This window comes from Leptidea sinapis, chromosome 43 (assembly GCF_905404315.1).
Source record: "Leptidea sinapis chromosome 43, ilLepSina1.1, whole genome shotgun sequence".
NCBI classification, from domain to species: Eukaryota; Metazoa; Arthropoda; class Insecta; order Lepidoptera; family Pieridae; genus Leptidea; species Leptidea sinapis.
Window position 1 is genome coordinate 2,315,584 of NC_066307.1, and position 24,666 is coordinate 2,340,249.

Consider the following 24,666-nt stretch of genomic DNA (forward strand, 5'->3'; position numbering starts at 1 on the left):
CATCACCACATACTTACTGGTGTCGGCAGTTAAGACATCTAAGGTGGCAATAAAATTAACTTCCACTAAATTACAAAGGTCATGCATCTTTATCATAGGCCCTATGAAAAATTCTTCTGCAGCTATGTGATATTTGATCTCCACGTATACCGATAGCAGTGACAATAACCTCAAGGATAGCTATCATTAGAATAAAAGAATACCGATATTAAAACGCATGAAACATGGTCCAGTGACTCCTAGATGTTCTGGCGACTAGGACAGAAGACAATGAATCCAGTGTGAGCAGATTCTGCTGCTAGCTTTTGAAGACCCTTAACACCCTGAAGTGTGACCCTATTACTAGGGCTATATCAGTCTGCTTCAAAGTACTTACTTAAAGAAGAGGATATACCCCACCTGAATTAACTAAGGATTATACACCCCTTAAAAGTTATAGATTACGAGGATGTGGTTTAAACCTCAGCAAATCAAGAGCACGCAGTAAAATGAGGGCATATTGCATAGGCATTCTTGGATTTATGTGCTTTGAAAATTTATTTAAATAGGCGTTACTTTGCGGAAATCCATAATTTTTAAAATGATTTGAGTTTTCTTTAGTGTTAATTCCGCCATTATTTGTCTTTAAACAATTCGACACGTGTTTCGCCTCTACACGAGGCATCCTCAGAACGTGTTGTCTCGCCAAAAGTCTTATTTAGTCTCGTGCCAGATTTTGATAAAGATAAAGTTATATCTCAACTATAAATACTAAAACAAAACAACAAATTTAAAAGTACTTGTAAAGCAAGTCCTCATTGTATTCATGTAAGTATAGAGTTAACTATACCTAAAGATATCAAAGGAATATCGGAGATGATAAACTGTTTTTGCAAAAACAGGTAATATTGTGTATTATTTCTAAACTTTTGCGGAATTAGAACGTATTTAATATAATGGATCAAAGAGAGAATCTAAATACAACTTTATAATAAAAATGATGTAGTCGCAAATATTTGTATAAGCATTTATATATTTCTTTAGGTTAACAAATAATGACAAAGTATACAATATTACGAGTACAGTAAAGTATTATTGATAGTGGCATCCATACCGTAAACCACAATTTACTACAAAGGTTATTTATATTTACAAGCTGATCGAGGGCTAAACATATTAATATAGAATTAATTATAAGCAAAACTCATCATTTGACTACAACAAGCTAATAAATCTAATCATTTATTTCGCCCTTCAACTTTTGGGGTACCGAAATACTTGATAGGTTTGTTAATCTCTTTACATGCAATTATCCAATTTGAACGAAAGCAAGAGCGATTCCGATCTTCGAGAAGTCCCTTTAAAGAGCGTTTCGTTTATCTGGAAACACCATCGGCTATTCTCTAGATAAATGCTCACAGTAATTAACTACTGGATAACAAGTGCTCGAGTGCATGGACTCCAATTTAAATTTTACAAAAGATGTTAAAATAATGGTTAAGGTAGATATATTGTGGTCTATTTTAAGCATTGTGGTGTGGTGTGGTGTGTGGAATATCTTTTTTATGGAAGTGGCACATAAAAGAAGTACATACGAATCACCTGATGATATGTAATCACCGCGATCCATACTGTCCTGTTATCCCAGAGGAATCACAAGAGCATTGTCGACCTTATAACGCATCGAAAAACCGTAATAATATATATAATAAAAATATATATATGGGGTCGGGTAACTGGAAAGTTGCTCGCCAATTTTGACGACGTACTTTGATTTCGCACGGGCGATTTGCCGCTTAAAAAATCTGGAGGCACGGTTATATTTCCTCTTCAGAAATTTGCAGTTCGGATCCTTTGATCCCAGCGCCGCAACCCAAGTAGCTTGTACGCCTCGATACGACTGTTTTTTGCAGTCAGATGCTGCTTTAACTGACGCATCGAACCAGGGCTGTGATCTGCCACCGATCGGTACTAGAGAGCTTGGTATAAAATATCCATGACCTGCAGTATCACATTGACTACTGCAACGGCGCAGGCACTAGGATCATCCGAAGGGAAACTAACCCTGCCCCAAGGGTAGGATGCAAAAAAGGAACGCATCCTATCCTAATCTGCTGACTTGTTGTGCCAAACGCGGCGGGACGCTGGTGGTCTGCGACGTTGGCGTCGGATAGGCACTACACTCCTGACCAGGCAGGCAGGCAGGTCGAACGTTCCGAGAGGGGCGTCGACAGAGACCTGGTAACCATCGGGATTTGTAGTCAGCAGAAGATCTCATTAGGACGGCATGTGGCTATCCACATCCGGGAGCCGTGTTGGCAACTCAACCAATTGGGACAGACCATACGCCAATGGAAAATTATGCACAGATCGCCCTGCGTAGTTTGTAGTACGTGATCCAAGCCATTCGGCATTGTGCCCGTTGAAATTATCCAAGACTACGATTTCAGCGGAGGGGATCTGAGCAAGCACGTCATCAAATGCCGCTTAAACGCAGCCCATGAGATGATCCGCACGCATAGATGCGGACGCGGTCCTCTAAATCTACGCGGAGCCAGAGAGTAGACAGGTCCCTACCCTTAAAAATTGCAGAGACGGCGACAGCAGATATCCTCCCTAACGTACACACATACGGCATGAGGCATAAAATTATGTTCAATTTTGTACCCGGGGTACGTTAAATATGACGTATCGCTAGGTCGAGATATCTGCGTCTCCGTAAGGAAACACAAGGCCGGCTGCGCCGTCTCAAGGTGGAGTAAGTGGTCCCAAGTAGGAAAACATTCATTTTACGTTGTTCCTTTCTTTAAAAATATAGTATTTTTACTTTTTAGTTTTTTTTAGTTACTGAAGAAGAGTTATTAGTTTTTGGCCATTCTTTCGATTGGCATCATAAAAGTATTAGTTTTTTTTTTTACATTTCAGTCGGTTTGATTCCTAGACGAGGCAAGTAATTTTGAAGAAAATTTGTAGAAAATCTTTGAATGCAGAATTACTTACTTTTAAAAATAACGTAGTCTTCTTTCAGTAAAATAGCCTATCTTCGATATTTAAGGTACTTTCCCTTCAAGTCCCATAACTTTGGGACATCCTGTATATTATAGTATAGGTTATAGCAGTTTATGCCTTGTTTGGGGTAAGATAATTTCTGTAAAAGTGAGTCAATATTATATATTATATTTGATATATTATGGATGACCATTTGAAAATTTTGAGTATAAATTATACAGAAGTAAATACATGATTCTCATCTCATATATTATAATCTTCCACCAAATTAATATCCATGTTTTATACAAAATGAATCAATACACTTTCATTACCGCTATGATAATTATAAACGCAAATTCTTCTAGGAAAATCAATCTCACGAAGTGAAGCTTTCATTATTACGATGACAAGCAATATTCATAAGTGGCAAAGTTTGTTTAAAAGTACATTGAAAATTTTGTATTCCATATTTGAAAAATTACGGTTGGTAAGGCAGAAAATGAGAATTTGTTAACAAGTAACAGATACCCGACATTTAATTTTAAAAACACCATCTCACATAACGGTGAATTTTTTATAAGTGTACTTCCCGCTCTTTTATACTTACTTGATTCTTAAGAGGCATCTTCTCAATTAAGGTTACGAGTAGAGTGCCCTTATTCGTGGCTGTAATTTTTAATTTGTAAATGCGTCAAAAATAAATAATGATGGGGACGCATTTTATGGCCTTAGAATTTATCTTAATTTTTTTTTATATTATAATATATAAATAAAAAGTATGAGTGTATAAATGATTGTTAACCAATATGTCTTGTCACCTCTTGTTACCGTTACAGAATGGTATCCAAAAGACGGGAAACGAAGGAAAGTTAGACAGATTAGAAGGTGGGAGGACGATTTTAAAAGTTTAGCAGGGCCGGACTGGATGAGAGTAGCTAGAGACCGAATAAAGTGGAAGTCCATAGAGGCGGCCTTTGTCGAGATACAAATTACTAGTTAAGCTAAACTAAGTTTTATTTATAAGAACAATTAAGGCACTAGTAATAATAAAGGCTATTTCATTTTATTTTTTATTTAACCTATATATATTATGGTTAACAATAATAATAATTCGTAAGCATGGGCTTGAATCCTATTGAATTCATATGAAGTATATTCTTATGTGATTTTGCACAAATTTGTCACGATTTATTCATCTATACTAATATGTATAGTATCGATAACAAAACTAACACAGAGTTAATATATATACAGGGTGTCCCAAACTTATGGGAAATGAAGGAAAAGTACCTTAAATATCGTAGTTAGGGTATTTTACTGAAAGGAGACTTTATGTTATTTTTAAAAGTTAGTAATTCTGCATTCAAAGATTTTCTAAAAAATATTTGCCTCATCTGGGACGCGAACCGACTGAAATGTAAAAAAAAACACCCCTAATTTTATGATGCCAATCGAAAGAATGGCCAAAAACTAAGAACTCTTCTTAAGTAACATAGTATTGTAAAAGAAAGGAGCAACGCAAAATGTTTGAGTCAAATTCCAAGAAAGTTATTTATTGCCGACGACGACGTCCGAAAAGTAGAGATATTATCATTCGATAGATAGCATTGATTATTCGTAAATAAGTACCCTCTTCATAATTAAAATACTTTATAGCAAAGTTTTTTTTAGTTTAAAAGCGATACGAGAACGTGGGCGAGTTACAAATAGAATTGTGCTATATCATATCGAGTATTTGCTAGAAAATGATAAGAAAATCAAAAGGCAAAATAAAATATTGGCGATTTGCGTAAGACAGGAGGGTTCACATTTTGAGAATTTAATTAATTAATTTACAAAAAAATTCCCACTCAATTGACTTCTTTCTTATATCAACATATTATCATAAAAGTAGGTGTTTTTTTACATTTAAGTCGGTTCGATTCCCAGACGTGGCAAGTAATTTTTAGAAAATCTTTGAATGCATTCTGCACTAAATTTCAAAAATAACAAAGTCTTCTTTCAGTAAAATACCCTATCTACAATATTTAAGGTACTTTCCCTTCATTTCCCATAACTTTGGGACACCTGTATATACACGGATATAACATAAATGAAACATTCAATTATATTAATTATATACACTTTATTTTGAGCTGTTTGTAACATAGGGCTAACCATGAGGTATGTTAACGATTACTATTTGTTTTTTGCGCAAGTATGTACTTCCGCACACAAACATTAAACAAAACACTAGGTGACCCGACACACGTTCTTCAGTTCATATAAAAAATTATATCTAGAATATTCCTACCAAATTTCAAGTCTCTTGGCCTTATGATTCCAGAGATATCGTGATGAGTCAATACATGGAATGGACGTGGAAATCTATATATATATAAATATATATATATATATATATATATATATATATATATATATATAAATGAATTGCTGTTCGTTAGTCTCGCTAAAACTCGAGAACGGCTGGACCGATTTGGCTAATTTTGGTCTTGAATTATTTATGGAAGTCCAGAGAAGGTTTAAAAGGTGAATAAATAGAAAAATGCTGCTAATTAAATAAAAACAACAAATTTGTTTTCCCTTTGATGTGTCCATACATAATTTCTATGAGAGAATTTATTGACGCACAGTTTGACAGTTCTGCTGTGAAACAATTTCATTACGACAGCAGGGTGCATATTTTACGAAGTAATTATTTTGATGTTATGATATATTATTGACAAATTCATATAAAAACATTATTTTATTTATTATATACCGAACAACGTCTGTCGGATCAGCTAGTCTCTTATATTTATATTTTATATAGATACCAAAACACCAAAAATACAACAAATAATGCTTTGTCACATAAAATACTTTAATCTGTTTGAACTTTAGTGACATATAATTAGTTCGTGTCATTCGTCAAAGATGCACGTGCGCAGTAGAATGCTAACAACTCGATAAGGGTCGGCGTTAGCAGCCGGCCGGCGGTCTTCTAAGTATCCTTTCTTGTCTTCGGCCACTTGAAGCGGTATCCTGACGGAGCAACCACGGTTCGCCACCCCTGTTAATTATTATATTAGTTAATTTAGTACTCATTTCTACTTGATATACCGATCTTGATAGTAAGCTGGAATATCGCTATGTTTTTTATTTTATATTTTTTTATGGAAGCGAGGATAAATGAGCGTCACCTGATGTTAAGTAATCACCGCTCCCCATATTATCTTGCAACACCAGAATAATCAGCGTTGCAGGCCCTTTTAAAAGTGTACGCGCTTTTTTTGTAGGTACCCATGTCGTATCGTCCTTGAAACACTGCACAGGGAAGCTCACACCAAAGTTTGGTACATGGAAGAAAGTTCCTTGAAAACCGCACTTTGGTGGAACACGCCATTCATCCAGACTCTTGCACTACGTGTCTGAAAAAAAAATTAAAAAAAAAAACTTTCCTGAAATAGGCTTAAACTAAATGCTTTTAAAACGTTGAATTTACAATATGTTTGGAACAATTAGGGCATATGAGAAAAATATTATTTCTTTCAAACTGATCAGCAGCTCTTAACTTTTAACCAAAACAACATTAATGTAGTCTGTATACTATGTCGTAGATATATTGTCAAAGCCGTGATATTACATTTTTACTAGTGATATTTTATTTAAACGGTGGATTGTCAATCGACTTTATTTATTACAATTTAACGGCCTGGTTTTAGTGACATTGTAATGTAACATATGATAACAACAATATATATATATATATATGTATGATAAAAAGTGATATTATCATAAATCTTGGTATATTACAAATGAAGTTAGCAGTGTAAGACGTCTTGCGTTCTGATTGGTCTTTTTTTTTCGTACGTAATTTTCAAAACTATAATAGTAAACATTAGAGTAAGAAAGAGTTGAAATAGTAGTGAACACGGGCTGATTCAGTTCTGGCACTTCCGGCCGCTGCCGCAGCACGCTCGTGCGTTGTCATTAACAGTGTTTATTTGTTATTGAGACCTACTGGTGATCAAAGGCCGATTCGCTTAGATAACAATTAGTTGATTACACTAATGCATTATTAAAAAATAATGACAATACAATAAATATAAGAACCGAAGAACACTTCCAATATCACTACCCGTGTACCGCGACATTACAATGTCACTAAAACCAGGCGGTTAAATAATAAGAAATGAAGTCGATTGACAATCTATCCGTTAATTATAAAATCAGTAGTAAAATTATAATATCACGACTTTGACAATATACCTGCGACATATATAATAAATTTGTTAATAATATGCTACTTTATAACATCCAATATAGGAATCGCATTCGTCACCGAAATCATCATAAATACGAAATATTATTTCATGGAAACAAACTTATTGCACAGTGGCACAGTTCTCCTTCATTCTGATCCCGTATTCACTGTCGGATGATTGTCGTCCTCATGGACCAATTATCGTCCTTATGAATAATAGAATAGAGATCATCTCCAAAACCATTGTGAAATGTTAAATTTAAATCCATTCCCTATGTTGTGAGGTTGAGGTCTATACAGCGTACTTAGACTTTGCTCAGACACTTACTTACGTAAAACTAAGCTGAGTGTAATACATATACATACTTAGTCTGGCCATAAATACTTTTACAATTAAAAATAAACAAAATGTAACATTCGAATTTTGAATCTGTTATTTTTATATATTTTTTTTTATGGAATTGGAGGACAAACGAGCGTACGGGGTCACCTGTTGTTAAGTGATCACCGCCGCCCACAATCTCTTGCTACACCGGAGGAATCACAGGAGCGTTGCCGGCCTTTAAGGAAGGTGTACGCGCTTTTTTTGAAGGTACCCAGGTCGTGTCGTCCCGGAAACACCGCACAAGGAAGTTCATTCGACAGCTTTGTAGTACGTGGAAGAAAGCTCCTTGAAAACCGCACTGTGGAGGACCACCACACATCCAGATGGTGGGGATGATATCCTAACTTGTGGGCGTGTCGTGCGAAGGTGGAATTCTATTATGAATTTTATTATTATGATTGTTCATTGAGTTTTCTCATTTTGGCACCAATATATTGTACAATATTTTGCGATATCAAATTGGAGTGGGGTGATAAAGAGAACCGAATCGCTGTGATTGCATTACACAAAGTAGGTATGGAGCCAAATGTAATTTTTAAAACTCTCCATACGCTTGGTATTAGTAAAATTATTGTACTGGGCTATTAATAGGTACAATGAGACCTCTTCTGTTTGTGGGAGAAAAAGATCTGGCCGTCCACTATCGTTCGTACCTAAAAGGTGGTCAAAGCAGTAAGAGAAATAATTCCAAGAAATCCTGTCTGAAAGCAAAAGTTTTTATCTCGGGAGATGAAGATAGCACCTAGAACCATGTCGCGTATTTTAAGAGATGACTTGGGGCTTGCAGCCTATAAGAGACGTACTGGTCGTTTCTAATCTGACAATTCAAAAGTAATAGGGTGGTAAAATCGAAACAACTACTGAAGCGGTACGCAAAGGGAAGTCACAAAATTTTTATTTTCGGATGAGAATTTTTTTACAGTCAAGCGTAATCGTATTTATTCTCAAAGCTCTGAGGAAGCTTCCCAATTATTTGACAGAGTGCAACGTGGGCACTATCCGACTTCAGTGATGGTTTGGTGGGGTATTAGCTATAAAGGAGTGACTGAGCCATACTTTTGTGAAAAAGGTATCAAAACATTGGCACAAGTGTATCAAGATTGTTGATTACTCGCTCCTGGCCCCTCCTTGATACCAACGCAACATTTTCATTTTGATGACGTACATTTTTTCCCAGCATTCGGATACGTAGAGCAAAGCTGGTCTCACCGCTCGCTTGTACACGGTGCCCTTGGCTTAAATTGGCATCTTTGCGTCACATACAACACCAGTAAGAGATCTTAACTTTAGCCATCCTGTTTTTATTCCATTTTTAATATCACTTTTGATATTGGCTTTACGGTTGATAACGGACCCGAGGTATTTGAATGCCTCTACCTTATTCAAGGGATCTCCTCGATTGAGGGTGGTGCTGGTGACCTAGTTGAGAGTCAGCTTAGCAAAATATTTTATTTCGGTTTTATAGTCATTTGAAAGCTGAAATTATGTTGAGCTTAAGCTAAGACAATGCAAATGTTAAGTTTGCGTCTTATCAGCCTGAGGGTTGTGGCCACAAACAATTTACGAAAGCTAAATTAAATAATCAAGTAGATGTATATAACGTCGTTACCTGCAGTAAAGTCCCGCATGTGTGGCATGCCGTTCTTGCCAGTAAGACGTCTCACGTTGTCGGCGCCATTGTTTGCGTCATACTCGTTGATATGAGCTCCGTGACGTCGAGCTAGCTTGTCGATCGCTCTTTCTATAACCCTGTTGCACATAAATATAACTTACTAGCTGACCCGACAGACGCTGTTCTGTACATAATAAATAATGTTTTTTATGAATTTGCCAATAATATATCATAACATCAAGAATTACTTCGTAAAACATGCACCCTGCTGTCGTAATGAAATTGTTTCACAGAAGAACTGTCAAACCGTGCGTCAATAAATTCTCTCATAGAAATTATGTATTGACACATCAAAGGAAAAACAAATTTGTTGTTAATTCCAAGCATTTTCCTCTTTATTCACCTTTTAAACCTTCTCTGGACTTTCACCGATAGTTCAAACCGAAATTTGCCAAATCCGTCTAGCCGTTCTCGAGTTTTAGCGAGACTATCGAACAGCAACTCATTTTTATATATATAGATTAGTCCCCAATGGAAAAAGAGACTACGACGCTGACACCATAAAAGGCAATTAAACTTAATAAATGTTATTATAAGATGAGAAAGGATCACAGTTAAATAGAGCGTTATAATTACTGTATTCCATCATCATCTCTCATGTCCTTGGTGGAGAAGTAGACAAATGTTCCGTTCCCAGGCCAGTCCGGGATAGGCTGAGGCTCAAATGTCGCCACTGTGCCGTACTCCTCAGCCAGACGACAGAGAATGTACCTGGCCATCCACAGGTCATCTGCAGCTCTAATACCAGGGCTAGGACCAACCTGGTAAAGCAGAAATTCACAAATCAACCATTTATATATCTCCCTGGCTATGTTGATTTAGAGTTACCCTGTAAGTTACCCTGTGGTAAATCTAAATATGATGTGTCTAATCTAAATATAATTTAGCTGTGTGTGCTAAACAACTTCCATATTATGTAATAAACAACAAGTGATTTTTTCATGATTTTAGGTAATCTTTTACATTCTCATTCTCACCTGAAAGTTCCATTGCGATGGAGTAGTGCCAGTGTTGATGCCATTGATGTGTACTCCAGCGTACAAACAACATCTGCGGATGTTTTAAAGTTATTAACTTACACAAACAATTTGTAATAGAACAAATAATGTATATATAATTTAATTTTCATTTTTAACGCCCGTTTATCCCATAATACCTTATTTAAAACCCATAAAAATATGGTTAATAACATTATATTATGTTATACAGATAAATTATTATATAATTGATGTGAGCAGTTCAATACACGATATGTTTTTCTTCGCTACATAAAAAGGGGAAAAAGTAATACAAAAGTAATAAATATATATTTTTAAGTATTTTAAGAGATAGGTATTTTTATTTTGAAGGGGAAACTGTCTTAGGTTTATAATGAAAGTCAATTTATTATATTATATTATTATACCAAAAACAAAACGGCTATCTCTCGCGGGCGGCTACATGTGGCTATAATTATGTACCGCGTTCGGATAATATGACGTTACCTATTCGATGGAAAGGAATTATGACAATAAATAAATGTAATAATTTAAAGTTATTAATATTCCAAAGGAGAGATCCTTTGCCCATACAATGGTGACATGACCATACCAATATCCAGTGGAGTATTGCGGTCATACGCTTTCTGGTATGCTCTATTATGCTCTTAAGAACAAGCCAGCGTTTGCGCATGTCATGCGCTGGTTTTGTTCAGTGGCGAAACGATCTAAATGGCATAGTCTTTTCTTAATTCAGAGCATATTTATTATATTATATTCCCTGGAACGTTCCTAGCACGAATCGTTTTGGTATTACGAGTATATGCGGTAGAAGATAGATTGACTTAACGATTCTTCAGTCCTAGACTATATTGTCAAATTTACTCCGCACTCGTTTCTTTTCGAACAATATCTATAAGAATGATGATGGAAAACGCACATGATGACTCGATCTAAGAAGATATCAATGCTATCCTTGTGGTAAGTATAGGTTCTACTGTAATTATCGTAAGAAATATGCCAGATTATCAGAGTTTATTCGACGCTCATCTGAACAAAAACGTATCTAAAAATGCTTAGTAGTTTTTTTAACGACGCGATAAGATCACTACATAAACTGTAATCACAGTATCGTAAAGTTATATCAACCTGCTTCTGAACGACGTATGGCCAATAAAAAGCGAAACAGGCGCTATTACGGACACCCTGTGCTAAGCCTTACTTCATAGACCACTTCGCCGGTAACACAATAAAGTAAATACGGCGTCTGTGTAACGATCGGATACGTATTGTTGTTGTGTTTACGAGTAATACTAAAATAAATTGTACAGAGTGACAGGAAAGGAGGGTGAAGATTTCTATAAAAGGCGATGTCTCCCTGGCGACGACACATCCACAAAGAGGTTGTAAATACTACGTAATAAGAGGTGGGACTGCCTAATTTAAAATTGAATTTTAGTTTAGTATGAAACGTGCACTCATTTGACATTAGTTTAAAATATTAGTAATTACCTTCCTTACTTACGTTCCTTTTTTGCATCCTATCCTCCAAGGAAGCAGGGTTTGTTTCCCTTGATGATCCTAGTACCTGCGCCGTTGCAGTAGCCGATGTGATACTACAGGGCATGGATATTTTTATACCAAGCTCTGTAGTACCGATCGGTGGCAGATCACAGCCCTGGTTCGATGCGTCAGTTAAAGCAGCATCTGACTGCAAAAAACAGGCGTATCGATCTTGGGTTGCGGCGCTGGGCACAAAGGATCCGAACTGCATAGTTCTTAAGAGGAAATACAACCGTGCTTACAGATTTTTTAAGCGGCAAATCGCCCGTGCAAAGTCAAAACACGTCGTCAAAATCGGCGAGCAGCTTTCCAGTTACCCGACCGGAACACGCAAGTTCTGGTCGTTGTCGAAAGCTGCTCTTGGTAACTTCAGCCAGCCGTCCATGCCGCCGTTGCACATGAGGAATGACACCCTGGCCTATACGGCAAAAGAGAAAGCCGATCTCCTGTGCGCTCTTTTCGCCTCCAACTCGACTCTTGACGACAACGGAAAAACACCGCCGACCATCCCGCGGTGTCAGGTGGTGCTCTATGCCTGAAGTACAGTTCAGACAGAAAACTGTTAGGCGAGCTCTGTTTTCGTTGGACGTCAGGAAGTCGAGCGGGCCGGATGGCATTTCTCCAATCGTGCTTAGAACGTGTGCCCCTGAGTTGACGCCGGTGCTAAAGCGTTTATTCCGGCACTCTTATTCCAAAGGCGTAGTCCCTGACTCATGGAAGTCACCCCTTGTCCATCCGATCCAAAAAAAGGAGACAGTTCGGATCCGGCAAACTACAGGCCTATTGCTATTATCTCCCTGCTCTCCAAAATCATGGTGAGCATAATTAGCTGTCAGCTCTTGGTATACCTAGAGGGTCACCAGTTTTATTTATTTATTATATAAACCTGTAAACTTACAGTTTTACCCAAAGCGTTTACAAGCTAAAATTGATCAACGACCGACAATACGGCTTTCGCCATAGTCGGTCGGCAGGTGATCTTCTGTTATACCTAACACATAGATGGGCTGCGGCTATTGAAAGCAAGGGGGAAGGCCTGGCAGTTAGCCTGTATATAGCAAAGGCCTTTCGTGTATGGCACAAGGCGCTCCTCTCTAAACTTCCATCATTTGGGCTTCCCGAGAGCTTGTGCAAGTGGACCTCCAGCTTCCTCACTGGGCGCAGCATACAGGTCGTTGTCGACGGACATTGCTCGAACCCGAAGCCCGTGAATGCTGGAGTGCCCCAAGGCTGTGTGCTGTCTCCTACACTGTTTCTTCTGCATATCAATGATATGTTGGACACCTCCAACATTCATTGCTATGCAGATGACAGCACTAGTGATGCCGTATACACGTGCCATGCAAGTCTCTCTCGGGAAAACGTCGACCAGTGCCGGGAGAAACTTGTGTCTTCTATCGAGTCCTCTCTTGAGAAGGTCGCGGAATGGGGTAAATTGAACCTTGCCCAATTTAACCCCCAGAAGATTTTTCAAGTTTGCGCGTTTACCACAAAAAAATCCCCATTTGTCGTATCACCGCTCTTCGACAACACTTCCCTAAAAGTCTCGCCTAGTATCGGAATACTGGGTCTCGAAATCTCGAGCGATTGCCAATTCCGTGGCCATCTGGAGGGCAAAGCCAAATTGGCTTCAAAGAACTGGGCGTCATTAATAGAGCACGGCAATACTTCAAGCCGGCCCCCATTCTAGCGCTGTACAAAGCGTAGGTCGGGCCACACATGGAGTATTGCTGTCATCTCTGGTCTAGCGCACCCCAGTATCAGCTCGATCCATTTGACCGCGTACAACGCAGAGCAGCTCGAATTGTCGGGGACCCAGTACTCTATGAATGGATCACTTGGCGTTGCGTAGAGACGTCGCTTCATTGTGTGTCTTCTACCGCATTTATCACAGGGAGTGTTCCGAAGAGCTGCTTAACTTAATTCCTGCCGCCGAATTTCACCTTCGCACGACACGCCACAAGTTAGGATATCATCCTCACCATCTGGATGTGTGGCGGTCCTCCACAGTGCGGTTTACAAGGAGCTTTCTTCCACGTACTAAAAAGCTGTGGAATGAACTTCCTTGTGCGGTGTTTCCGGGACGATACGACATAGGTACCTTCAAAAAAAGCGCGTACACCTTCCTTAAAGGCCGGCAACGCTCCTGTGATGCCTCTGGTGTTGCAAGAGAGTGTGGGCGGCGGTGATCACTTAACAACAGGTGACCCGTACACTCGTTTGTCCTCCTATTCCATAAAATAAATATTCCAAACGACAAACTGATCTAAAAGCTACAGTGTTAATACGTAACCCGTATGATATTTTGTTAAAAAAATTACTGTATGGCGATTTGCGACGAAGTATAATCCGGCTTATATTGAAAGCGAACAGTTGGTTAAAGCAAAGTCAATTTTGGCTATCCCCGTTTGTTACAAGATTATAATCGTCATCTGTCAATCTACCAAGGACTGCACGTTTCATACAATCGATTGAATCAATTTTTTTCTTAGAGGGTTTCACTAGTCTGCACTTTCACTTCAACCGTTGACTAGTGAGGGCGTTACTCTGTCCGATTACTGACTATGAGAGATTGTGGCATTATTTGTTATTTATTCTTAGAGTTTGTTTTGTGTTAAAGTTTTGGAACATTTTTCTATTAAACTGTACTGTAAATTAGCTGTTAGCTTGTTTCTGAGTTTTTGCTTGGTGGTAATATTTTTTTTTATAAAAAATGATCTTATTTCCTAGAAAATATATTATTGTATTTAGTGCTGGTTCGTTGGAGAAGATGTACTCGGGCTCTGAACGCTGGAAGTCTTTCAATATACGTTAGTTAAACTTAAGAACTCGAATATGTAAGAATGTCTTTTATAATTAATGCTTTTGCTGCTTGAATACTAGAATTGATCATTGTTGCCCCTAGTCTTTCCAGAGGAATTATGAGCTTTACCATCCTTTTAGCTGTACATTCCATTCCACAGCTTTGTAGTACGTGGAAAGCTCCTTGAAAACCATACTGTAGAGGACTGCCATCAGATCGTGAAGACACATCACCTTCACATCCAGATTGTGAAGATGATGTGTCTCATATATAAAAGTTGTTTAAGGGCAACGAAGAAAAACCATAGCTTTAAACGGTATATAGAAAAAGTAGCTAATTCAATGTGAGGTAGTATAAAATGGAGGGATAAGCAGTTCTATAATATTTGAATTGAGTCAAGATTCAGTTACCTATAAAATGCCTCCATTAGATCTCTTGCTACTATTTTATTAGCTCCAATTGCACAGTAGTAGGGTCCAGGAGGCGCTGGGAAGCCACCAGGAGGCCATCCCAGTGGTCTGTTGTCAGTGGTGGTCAGGAAGAACTCCTGATTGAAACCAAACCACGGACTTTCCACTTCACCCTTTTCACATAACGTGACACAGGCCTTGCGGAAATTAGTGGCTGAAAATAACTATAGAAAGTTAGCGATTCCTAACGAGGGTGGACTTGGAGGCACGAGATGAAGTCGACTGCCCCAACATACCTGAGTAGTGGAATCTCACTTTTATAAAACCAATAGGTTTAGAAAATTTAACACAAAGAGAACTTCTTAATCTTGTTTGAGGAATGCTTATAAAAGACTAGAGCTGACACATAGTTCGAGCGCTCCAAATAATGATGTTTATAAGAGTGATCGCATGGTTGCTGCATCTCTAAGTACTCTAACCTGTCCAATTTCACAGCACACGCACACAGCTATTCACAATATATCGACATTGATCGCCTGTCACGTACGATATACAACCTACGTTAACTATTTTGGCATACAGGCATCATCTTCTGAATTCATTTTTGCTATTAATTATATCTCAAATTCTCTTAATAACGTAAGCTCAAGTGCAGTCAAGAATCGAGACAGTGCATAATTTTATTAATCTTTTCTTTTTACAGGCATTTCATTATATATAATAAACAATAAGTGTGACGAAGGAACGATAATTACCAATGTTACCTTATTAGCTATTGTTCCACTGCTGCCACATGAATATATAAAACAATCATAATATATATTTCATTGTTAGGCAGTATTAGTAAGACACGGTTTTCTCCGACTTAATTTACAAATCAGACATTCACAAAAGTCTTATTTTGGATTAATATAATAGCTTAAGCAAATAATATACACTGTACACTTACAAATAATTTGTTTTTCAATTGCTTGCCTGAATTTTCAAAAGCAGATCAGTAGATGATGCCGAGATTCCTCCCTATAAACTCACAAACTTGCCTTCTTAATATTAGTGTAAAAGAACATAATATACAGCTTCTTCACAGTATCTTGCATCGTGTAATCTGTGCTATAAAGTGTACTTACGAGTTGGCTGATAATTGTGCTGGTAAGTATCCGCTAACACCAGTATATGGTTGCCTCGACGGAAGGGATCATGATAAATTACTACCGGAAAGATAAACGTGTCAGAGTTCTCGCTGTTCGCCTGAGCTGTGTTGCTGCCATCAAAATACCAGACCGGTAGATCTGCAACAATTATTGTATTTGGCAACATTTATGCTGTTACGGATTGATCGGAATTTGCAATACGGAGTGTGACTTACAACAGTCTAGGCTACAAAGTTTACATATATTTAGAATTATTTTTAAGTACCAATGACACTAATGAATTTATAAATTGTGAGTCATGTGATGACATTAAATATGAAACTTTTTTTAAAGAAACATATTTTAGACTAATGATTTAATTTTATTATGTACTAGTTGACCCGACAGACGTTGTTCTGTATATAATAAATAAAATACTGTTTTTTATGAATTTGTCAATAATATTTCATAACATCAAGAATTATTTCGTAAAATATGCTCCCTGTTGTAATGAACTTGTTTTACAGCAGAACTGTCAAACCGTGCGTGAATAAATTCTCTCATAGAAAAAATGTCCATACAAATCAAATATCGGACGACGGGGGACACATTAAAGGAAAAACAAAATTGTTGTTTTTATTTAATTCTGAGTATTATCATATTTATTCAACTTTTAAAACTTCCCTGGACTTCCACAAATAATTCAAGACCAAAATTAGCCAAATCGAGTTTTAGCGAGACTAACGAACAGCAATACGAACTGTCAATTAATAAGTAGACAGACAAAAAACAGAATCAGTCCTTCTCACAACAAACTGATTATTTCTAAGGGCTCAATCTTATTATAAACATTTACTTTACCTTTATATGTTTTAGGTACAAAATCAAAAGTTCTATCTTTCGATCGTAAGTTAATGCCAGTTCCATCGACCCATACATAAGTTGCCAGGATTGCTTCGCAAGGAACCTCCAGATCTTCGTATTTCCGCATGGCCGCTTTGTTCAATACAATCGGTACAGAATTCATCTTGATAATTTAACTGGCAAATGAAAAATGATAACATTATGGAAACACATTTCACATATTAAGTCAATATCTATTGGTACTAAATAACTAGAATCATTTATTACATCACTCACGAATTGGTGCGAGATTTCAGAGTGACTTTTTTACATGACAGCTAGAACATTTTAGACTCAAAAATGCAACACAACGACAATTTCACACTTTAACCTCAAATATATTAAGAAGGCAGAGGAGCTCCAAATGTTTATATTATGTTGGTAGATACTAGATAGTATAGTATAGGTATCTTATAACGAATCACACTGAGTGACGCGTCTGGCGGTATTTGTGGAGTGTCCACACTCGACTGTAGATAAGGACAACATTCTACGATAGAGCGAGAACATACGATTCAAAACATTATACGAGAGCACGATACAAAATAACGTATTTTTAACAAACCTCTTTATTTTTCCCAAACGACCCGATGCTCTCGTTTTTCGTTTTGTACACTTTCAGTTTTCGTGTGCGTACCGACTACCGAGAGTGCGTACCTACCTGCTACTAAGAGTGCGTACCGGCCACCGAGAGTGCGTACCTACCTGCTACCATGAGTGCGTACTGGGTACCGAGAGTGCGTACCTAGCGGCTACCAAGAGTGCATACCGGCTACCGAGAGTGCGTACCTAGCGGCTACCAAGAGTGCATACCGACTACCGAGAGTGCGTACCGGCTACCAAGAGTGCATACCGGCTACCGAGAGTGTGTACCTAGCGATGTACCTAGCATAATAATAACACTAAAGTATATACTCTCGGTATTCATAAATACATAGTTTTTATAATAAATAGTTTTCAAAATAATTTTCGAATACTGAAAACAGTTTACGTGTTGGTTTTGGTGAGTGCGGGGCAGACGCCACTCTGTTTACCTATATATATAATTATATCGTGATTCGTGTAACGGTCCTAAATCTGACGCTAAGCTTGGTTAGAGAGCCCACGTGGCAAGCTGCCCGAACGTCCGTTTAAAAGCTATGCTTCAAAGAAGAAAGTTTCATTAAGTCACAAAATTATTATTATTTTATATACGGTGTTACGGATGTTGAAAAACTGGAACAAGTTTTAGTATTTAAACTTGGTAGACACTTCGACGGACCTCAGAATTTATTTTTTGAAACAATGAATTTGTCAGTAAAAATCTAAAATGAGAGATCAACTTATGGATAAATAATAAATACTCTTGTATCTTTTATTATTTTTGATATAACTAGATCAGTGCTTCCGCAAGTCACTGTGGCTTCGGTTAGTCTTTCGTCTATACAATTTTATGAATTGAGATCACTTAGAATGTTTATCAATCATCCTCTTTATTGGAGTACAACAATTCGAATGAGGAAAACGCGTGTCATTATTTACATATCTTCTAAATTACTTAACATAAACTGATCTAAAGCGTTTTAGTTTTATTTTGATATACAAGAGGAAAGATTTGGTGTTTGTTCGTTTGTTTTCAAGAGGCTCCGAAGCTAGTGAACCGATTTGAAAAATTCTTTAACCGTTAGGAAGCTAAACTATCCCCGGGTGACATACGCTATATTATATATTCAAAAAATTAGGGGTCATTACTGAAAATCCAATAACGTAATCTAATGTGAAAAAAACCTAAATTATTGTTTCATTCGCGTACCCTGCGAAAACTATTGATGATAGAATAACATAATGTACTACGACTTTGTAGAACACATCAGTATTTACAAAAAGTGTCGGGACAGATTATGTTGTGTTTTTCTATTTTAAAAAAATAATTGAAATGTCGCTACCACGTGCCTGTATACGCGGACGAAGTAGCTTTTATAAATTTGAAGTCCTCTCTCAAGTCCAAACGATTACACTAATATGAAAGTATTAGCTTATATATCAATTACAATAAAATGAAAATTAAAATGTTGAATTATGATATAATCATTACCAACTGCGGTATAGACCACTACCCTTTATTAAACAAATCTATATAATATTTGGATCATTGCCACATCGGTAAAAGCCCGATGAAGGCTTAAAAGCGGAGTAAGAATGATGATATCGAAATGACAGAGCAAAATGACCAACCACTCAACTTTTGTTGCTTCTTCTTTTCACTCAAATATTGTATTGAAGTATACTAGGTACAATTGCTGTTCGTTAGTCTCGCTAAAACTCGAGAGCAGCTGGACCGATTTGGCTAATTTTGTTCTTGAATTATTTGTGGAAGTCCAGAGAAAGTAAATTTAAAAGGAATGACTTATTAGAATTTTTATATCTTTCTAACTTTCTCAGGAGGTAAAAAATAAACTTAATTTTAGCTAACTATAGGTGATAGACTTACTACAGTTGTTAACTTTCTATCACATTATTTTTATGTAAACTGATAAATCTTAAGTTTTAACACAATTAAAATGTCTGAACGCAACATGAATAATTTAACATTGCAATAGCACACTACATTACAATTACACGTCAAAGAAGGATAGTAAATGCAATTATTATCGCAAGCGAAAAAGAGATAACTCTAATTTGCTAATTCCTTCGTATTTGTATAGAGAAAATACAGTTAATTCATCAGATATAAAAATTTTTACCGTACACCGTGATTTATGCCTAAATTACGATTCATTCATGAGTTCATGTAGTAAAAGTAAAAGCTATAAAGTAGTAAAACTGCATTGAAATTAGGTAGATAATGTGTCATTGTTTTTATAAAAAATTAATTTAATATTGATTATAATATATAGCCACATTGATGATATCAATTATTTATACATAAAATAATGAAAAACATACAGACACCAAAACAAAACCGAAAGGAATCTACAGTAAGGGTCCCATTTTAACAATTTTACTAACGACGGCTCCCAAAAAGTTTTAAGATTACAATTATTATTTTTTGTATCTTATATTATTTATGAATGTCCGTTTGTTGAGGGTTTATTACAATAAGCTAATTGGAGAAGAAGAAAAGAATCCATTGATTCTTATGCAGTTAGCAAGGGATATACTGAAACGGACAGTGTTACTGAAAAAACTCCTACGTAAACAAATCACTCCTACGTAAGCACTCACTGTCTACATCCGCTACCTACCCTAAAACTTGTTTTAGTAGTTTGATAGTTCAGCTACCTATATACGCACTTGTTTATTAAAAATTATTACATTCACTGCAACAATTACTTTTTTACATACTTTCCTAAAATATTCTACCTCGATCATAGCGCAATAGACAGCATCAATATTTTGTCATTTCTGTACGTTTATCTATGATCGGCTAGGCGGCGATCGGCGTTGTCATGGCAACATACTTATTATGTTAGATAAATAATGAAATCAAATAAAATGTTATAATTCATGATTTCTTAACTGTGGTATATAATTCTATGATTTTTTTTTTACTTTCGTATCATCAGTGCATCTTCCCATAACACAAGACGGCATTTTAATGTTGTACCTGTATCAAATTGTAAGCAATGCTGTCAACAACAAACGCGTGCGTACCGTTTTCGTATCGAGAGAGCGGCTACGACCTAAGAGACCAATTGTCTCCATTTAGGCTATTCATTTTCGGCGCGCTAGTGACATATCTACCTCTTTTAATACTATAATATCATTGTGTGTACGTTAGTGTTTGGTAAGTGTATCATTTTCAAACACCGAATGATGTCTACGTAACCTATCCATACTTTAAAATATCATTATATATGCGCGCTTTTTTAAAAGTGCGCTTTGTTAAACTCGTGTCGTATAATTTATGATCTATTGATGCAATACCTCAGAATATAATATTAAACGTTATATGTATCTAACTAAAAGAAATATAGCAAACTTACTGAAACGCTTTTTTGGTAAAAAATATACAAATAATTTTATATGTATCACATTAAATCAGAAAATTGTGTATTTATGGGAACACTACATAATTTCGTTCATGTGACAACGCTTTGACAATATTATCATTTTACTTAATTTTGACTGCATCAAAAAGGTTTCAATATTGTGTTAATGAATTATGGAAATACCCAATGATTTGGACGTATTGTGATCTCTTACGACCGTTCCCATTATACTATCTACATCAAGGTAGTGATCTATCTTCTGAAGCTGTTCTAATATTACCGATTAGTGAGTCTTATCGCCATGAGGTCGATCTTACGCAAAATAACGGAGTGAAATTAAGGGAGAAATTCGTCATCTCAATATTTTTCACTTTTCTATCTCAAGTTTTTTTACAACAAGACTACAAAATATAATAATACAAGTTATATTATATGTTTAAATAGATGTGCTGACAACGTAACGTATTTCTAATGTGGACCAGGGGCGTGCATTGGTTTTCTAGCAAAGTAGGCACTGTGGATTTATTAATTTATTTATTTAAGATAAGATTAAGATATAATTAGATCTAACTAGTTGTAGTTGAGCCTACTTACCGTACTTAGGAAATCTATGAGTGGGGTTCAATAGAAGTTAGTTATAAAATAACGGAACCAAATTAAACAAAATTAACTTTAATGTTATATTTATTTAGGTTCATAACAAGGTAGGCGCTGCCTAATTGCCTATATGATATACACGCCCCTGGTCGGGACGTAGCACTGTGTCCGTAATCCTACATGTATAATAATATTGTTGAGCCAATAAGCATGTAGATGCTTGCTATGCTGTAGAATATCGTATAAGTTTTAATCTGGCAAACCATAAATTAAATTAACTAATTATTATGCTCAATTCTATTTGTATCATTTACACAATTGTATGATATAGAAAATTACATAATTATTATTTATTGAAATCATAGAGAAACTAGAAATAGCTTCTATTCGTGCTAAATACCAACAGTGCACAAACCATTAATGTTACCAACTATAGTGTGCCGTTTACCTGAAGAGACTTCTCCGATCCTACTCCATGTTGGTGGACCTAATGAGGATCTTATATAATTAATTAATATAATTGATTGCTTTTCTCCTTGATCATCTTCAATACTATCTGAAACCAAAATTCTCTATATTGTGATAAATAAATTAACATAAAGCAAAATAAATCCCAAGTATCAAATTGTTTTGAGTTACGTACTTGCAACTGAAATGATTTCATCGAAAATACAACATTTTTATTCTTGTGTTTGATTTTCATTACTTTTAACGATCGTAGTTATTTATCATTGTTTATAACAAGCCATGAATATTGCTTTTAATAGGTTTTCTCGTATTAAATACAAGATATATCAAAAAACACATAGTTGCGAGGATACAATTTTAAACTATAGTCTGGCTAACGAAAGCTGAACCTAGCAAAAGGCGGAAAATTCAAATTGTAGGAATAAATAATTTTGATACTATTTGATAGTTTTTTTTTTGATAACTCCTTACGGGTTATTTATTATGTATGTAATGGTTTTGGCTTTTCAATTTTATACAGTCATTTATTAGATAATTCTTGTACATACATTATTGAGACATGAGTTCATCATCATCATTATCACTTCAGCCGGAAGACGTCCACTAATGGACAAAGGCCTACCCCAATGTCTCTCCACGACGATCAGTCCTGCGCCGCGCTCATCCAACGACATGAAACGAGCTATTTGCAGTAAAATGTATTATTTAAAATTGTTATTTCAACGTACAAAGGGATCATATTATAAGAACCTAGAGTATTGATAGGTAACAAATACCAACAGTACAAGAACAATATTTAATGAAAACCATTACACAGCTGAGGTGAGCATGAAAATAAAAGCCATAAAGGAAGATTAACAGACTTTATTCATTATAATCAAAAGCTGATACCAACATTGGTATTTCCATAGATTCGTCTGAACTACTACTGGAACAATCATCCTGCACCCTTATGAGCAATGGTTCTAACTCTTCTATTATTACATCCCTCGTTTTGTTCTGAACTTCAACCGGAAGAATATGCTCTGTCATTCTCTTCCAATATTCTGGTGTTATACTTTCAAAAACATCTTTTATAACTGTTTCCATTTAAGCTACGTAAATGTATGTTTCGTCTAGGTATATTATTAGTTTTCTTGGTCGCAACTGTCGTCAAAATAATCTGAAATACAATATTATAATATTCAATACATTCTAGTGATCTAAACTAATGAACGCAAATGAACATTACACAGAGACAATACTGTGTAAATAGAAGGTGAACAATGTGAAACACAATAAACTGATACTTAACAATTTTTTTAATTACTATTAAATTAAATTCAAAATTAAGTATCAAATTCATTACACCGTACTAACCTACGAATTCAGTCAAGACGTCTAAACATTTATTGTTTTTGCCACAACATCGCTTCCTTCTCTTCTTGTTCTTGCTTAAATTTACTCAACATAATTAATAACACTCACCACACGCCACTTTTTCGAAGTGTCTAGTCGTCCGTCAAGCGGAGGAGTAAAATTTGTTAGTCGTGGTCGTCTCCGGCAACGCTCTTGTGATTCTACTGGTGTTGCAAGACAATGTGGGCGGCGGTGATCATTTAACACCAGGTGACCCGTACGCTCGTTTGTCCTCCTATTCCATAAAAAAAGACGTCCGATTAACGGATGAATAACATTATATTAATAGTCAACTAAAATTTTTTCAACATCTCCCTTCTGTGAATTTTTATTTACTTATTTCATGACCATGGATGCTAGGTCCTAAAGTTAGTCGTAAAGTGTATTTTTTTATTTTATGATTCCTTTTTTGTGTATTAAAAAACTTATCATAACACATTTGTCTGATTTTTTAATTACGTATTCAAATGTATTTTCTGTGTTTTATTTATGTGTTTTACCCGTTTAGAAGTTGTAATTTTCTTTTATTATGTTATTTTCTTAAAAACTGTGGCTTTGTAATAAGATTAGTAGCACTATAATGGTGGACCAAGTCTCTATCAACTATAATTTATAAAAATTGGTAAGGTTAGGTTATGTTAGAACAATTAGTACTATTACTAGAGTTTCCCTTTATTTCCTCCCCATAAAAGTGTCCCAACCCTTAAAAATGTCATAATTTGTGGTTAGGTTATAATGCTTTTTTCTCTGGAACGGTGCATTGCCTTGTAATTAGAGTGGTAGCATTATAATAGTGGACTAAAGATCTATCAACTACAATATTTTTAACTCATACTCATATATTCATGCTACGGGATACTAAGTTATAACCCCCGATAATCGGACGACTAATTAAATTTATTCATCCGGTTGGTGGACGATTAGCAATAGTCAAAAAAATTTGTGGACGATTAATTTAATGTTATTCATCCGATAATCGGACAACTAAATAATTTTAAAAATAATAGCTACAGCCGTTTTTATCGCACTTTTTATCGTTTTTACCCAATTATATTTAAAATTATAGGTAGATTACCTAGATTATATTCGGTGTTTGTAAATGAAACACTAACGCACACATGAATAATTTAATATTTCAATAGCACACTACATTACGATTACACGTCAAAGAAG

The 24,666-nt window shown here is 36.0% G+C and overlaps 1 protein-coding gene across 2 annotated transcripts; it reads right to left on the reverse strand.

Annotated features, from left to right (window-relative positions):
- Positions 1-5,075: 5,075 nt before the first annotated feature.
- On the reverse strand, positions 5,076-21,142 carry LOC126977116 (glutamine synthetase 2 cytoplasmic-like). 2 transcript variants are annotated; one of them, XM_050825818.1, is made up of 8 exons: positions 21,025-21,142; positions 17,018-17,196; positions 16,154-16,315; positions 15,027-15,240; positions 10,251-10,323; positions 9,850-10,034; positions 9,211-9,350; positions 5,076-6,022 (listed from the first exon to the last, which is right to left on the reverse strand). In XM_050825818.1, the coding sequence occupies exons 2-8, from the start codon at positions 17,181-17,183 to the stop codon at positions 5,874-5,876; spliced, it is 1,089 nt and encodes a 362-aa protein (XP_050681775.1). In that variant the 5' UTR covers positions 17,184-17,196; positions 21,025-21,142; the 3' UTR covers positions 5,076-5,873. The 2 variants fall into 2 exon arrangements, with proteins under 2 accessions (XP_050681775.1, XP_050681776.1); XM_050825819.1 differs by lacking the exon at positions 21,025-21,142 and adding an exon at positions 17,625-17,641.
- Between the last annotated feature and the right edge of the window lie 3,524 nt (positions 21,143-24,666).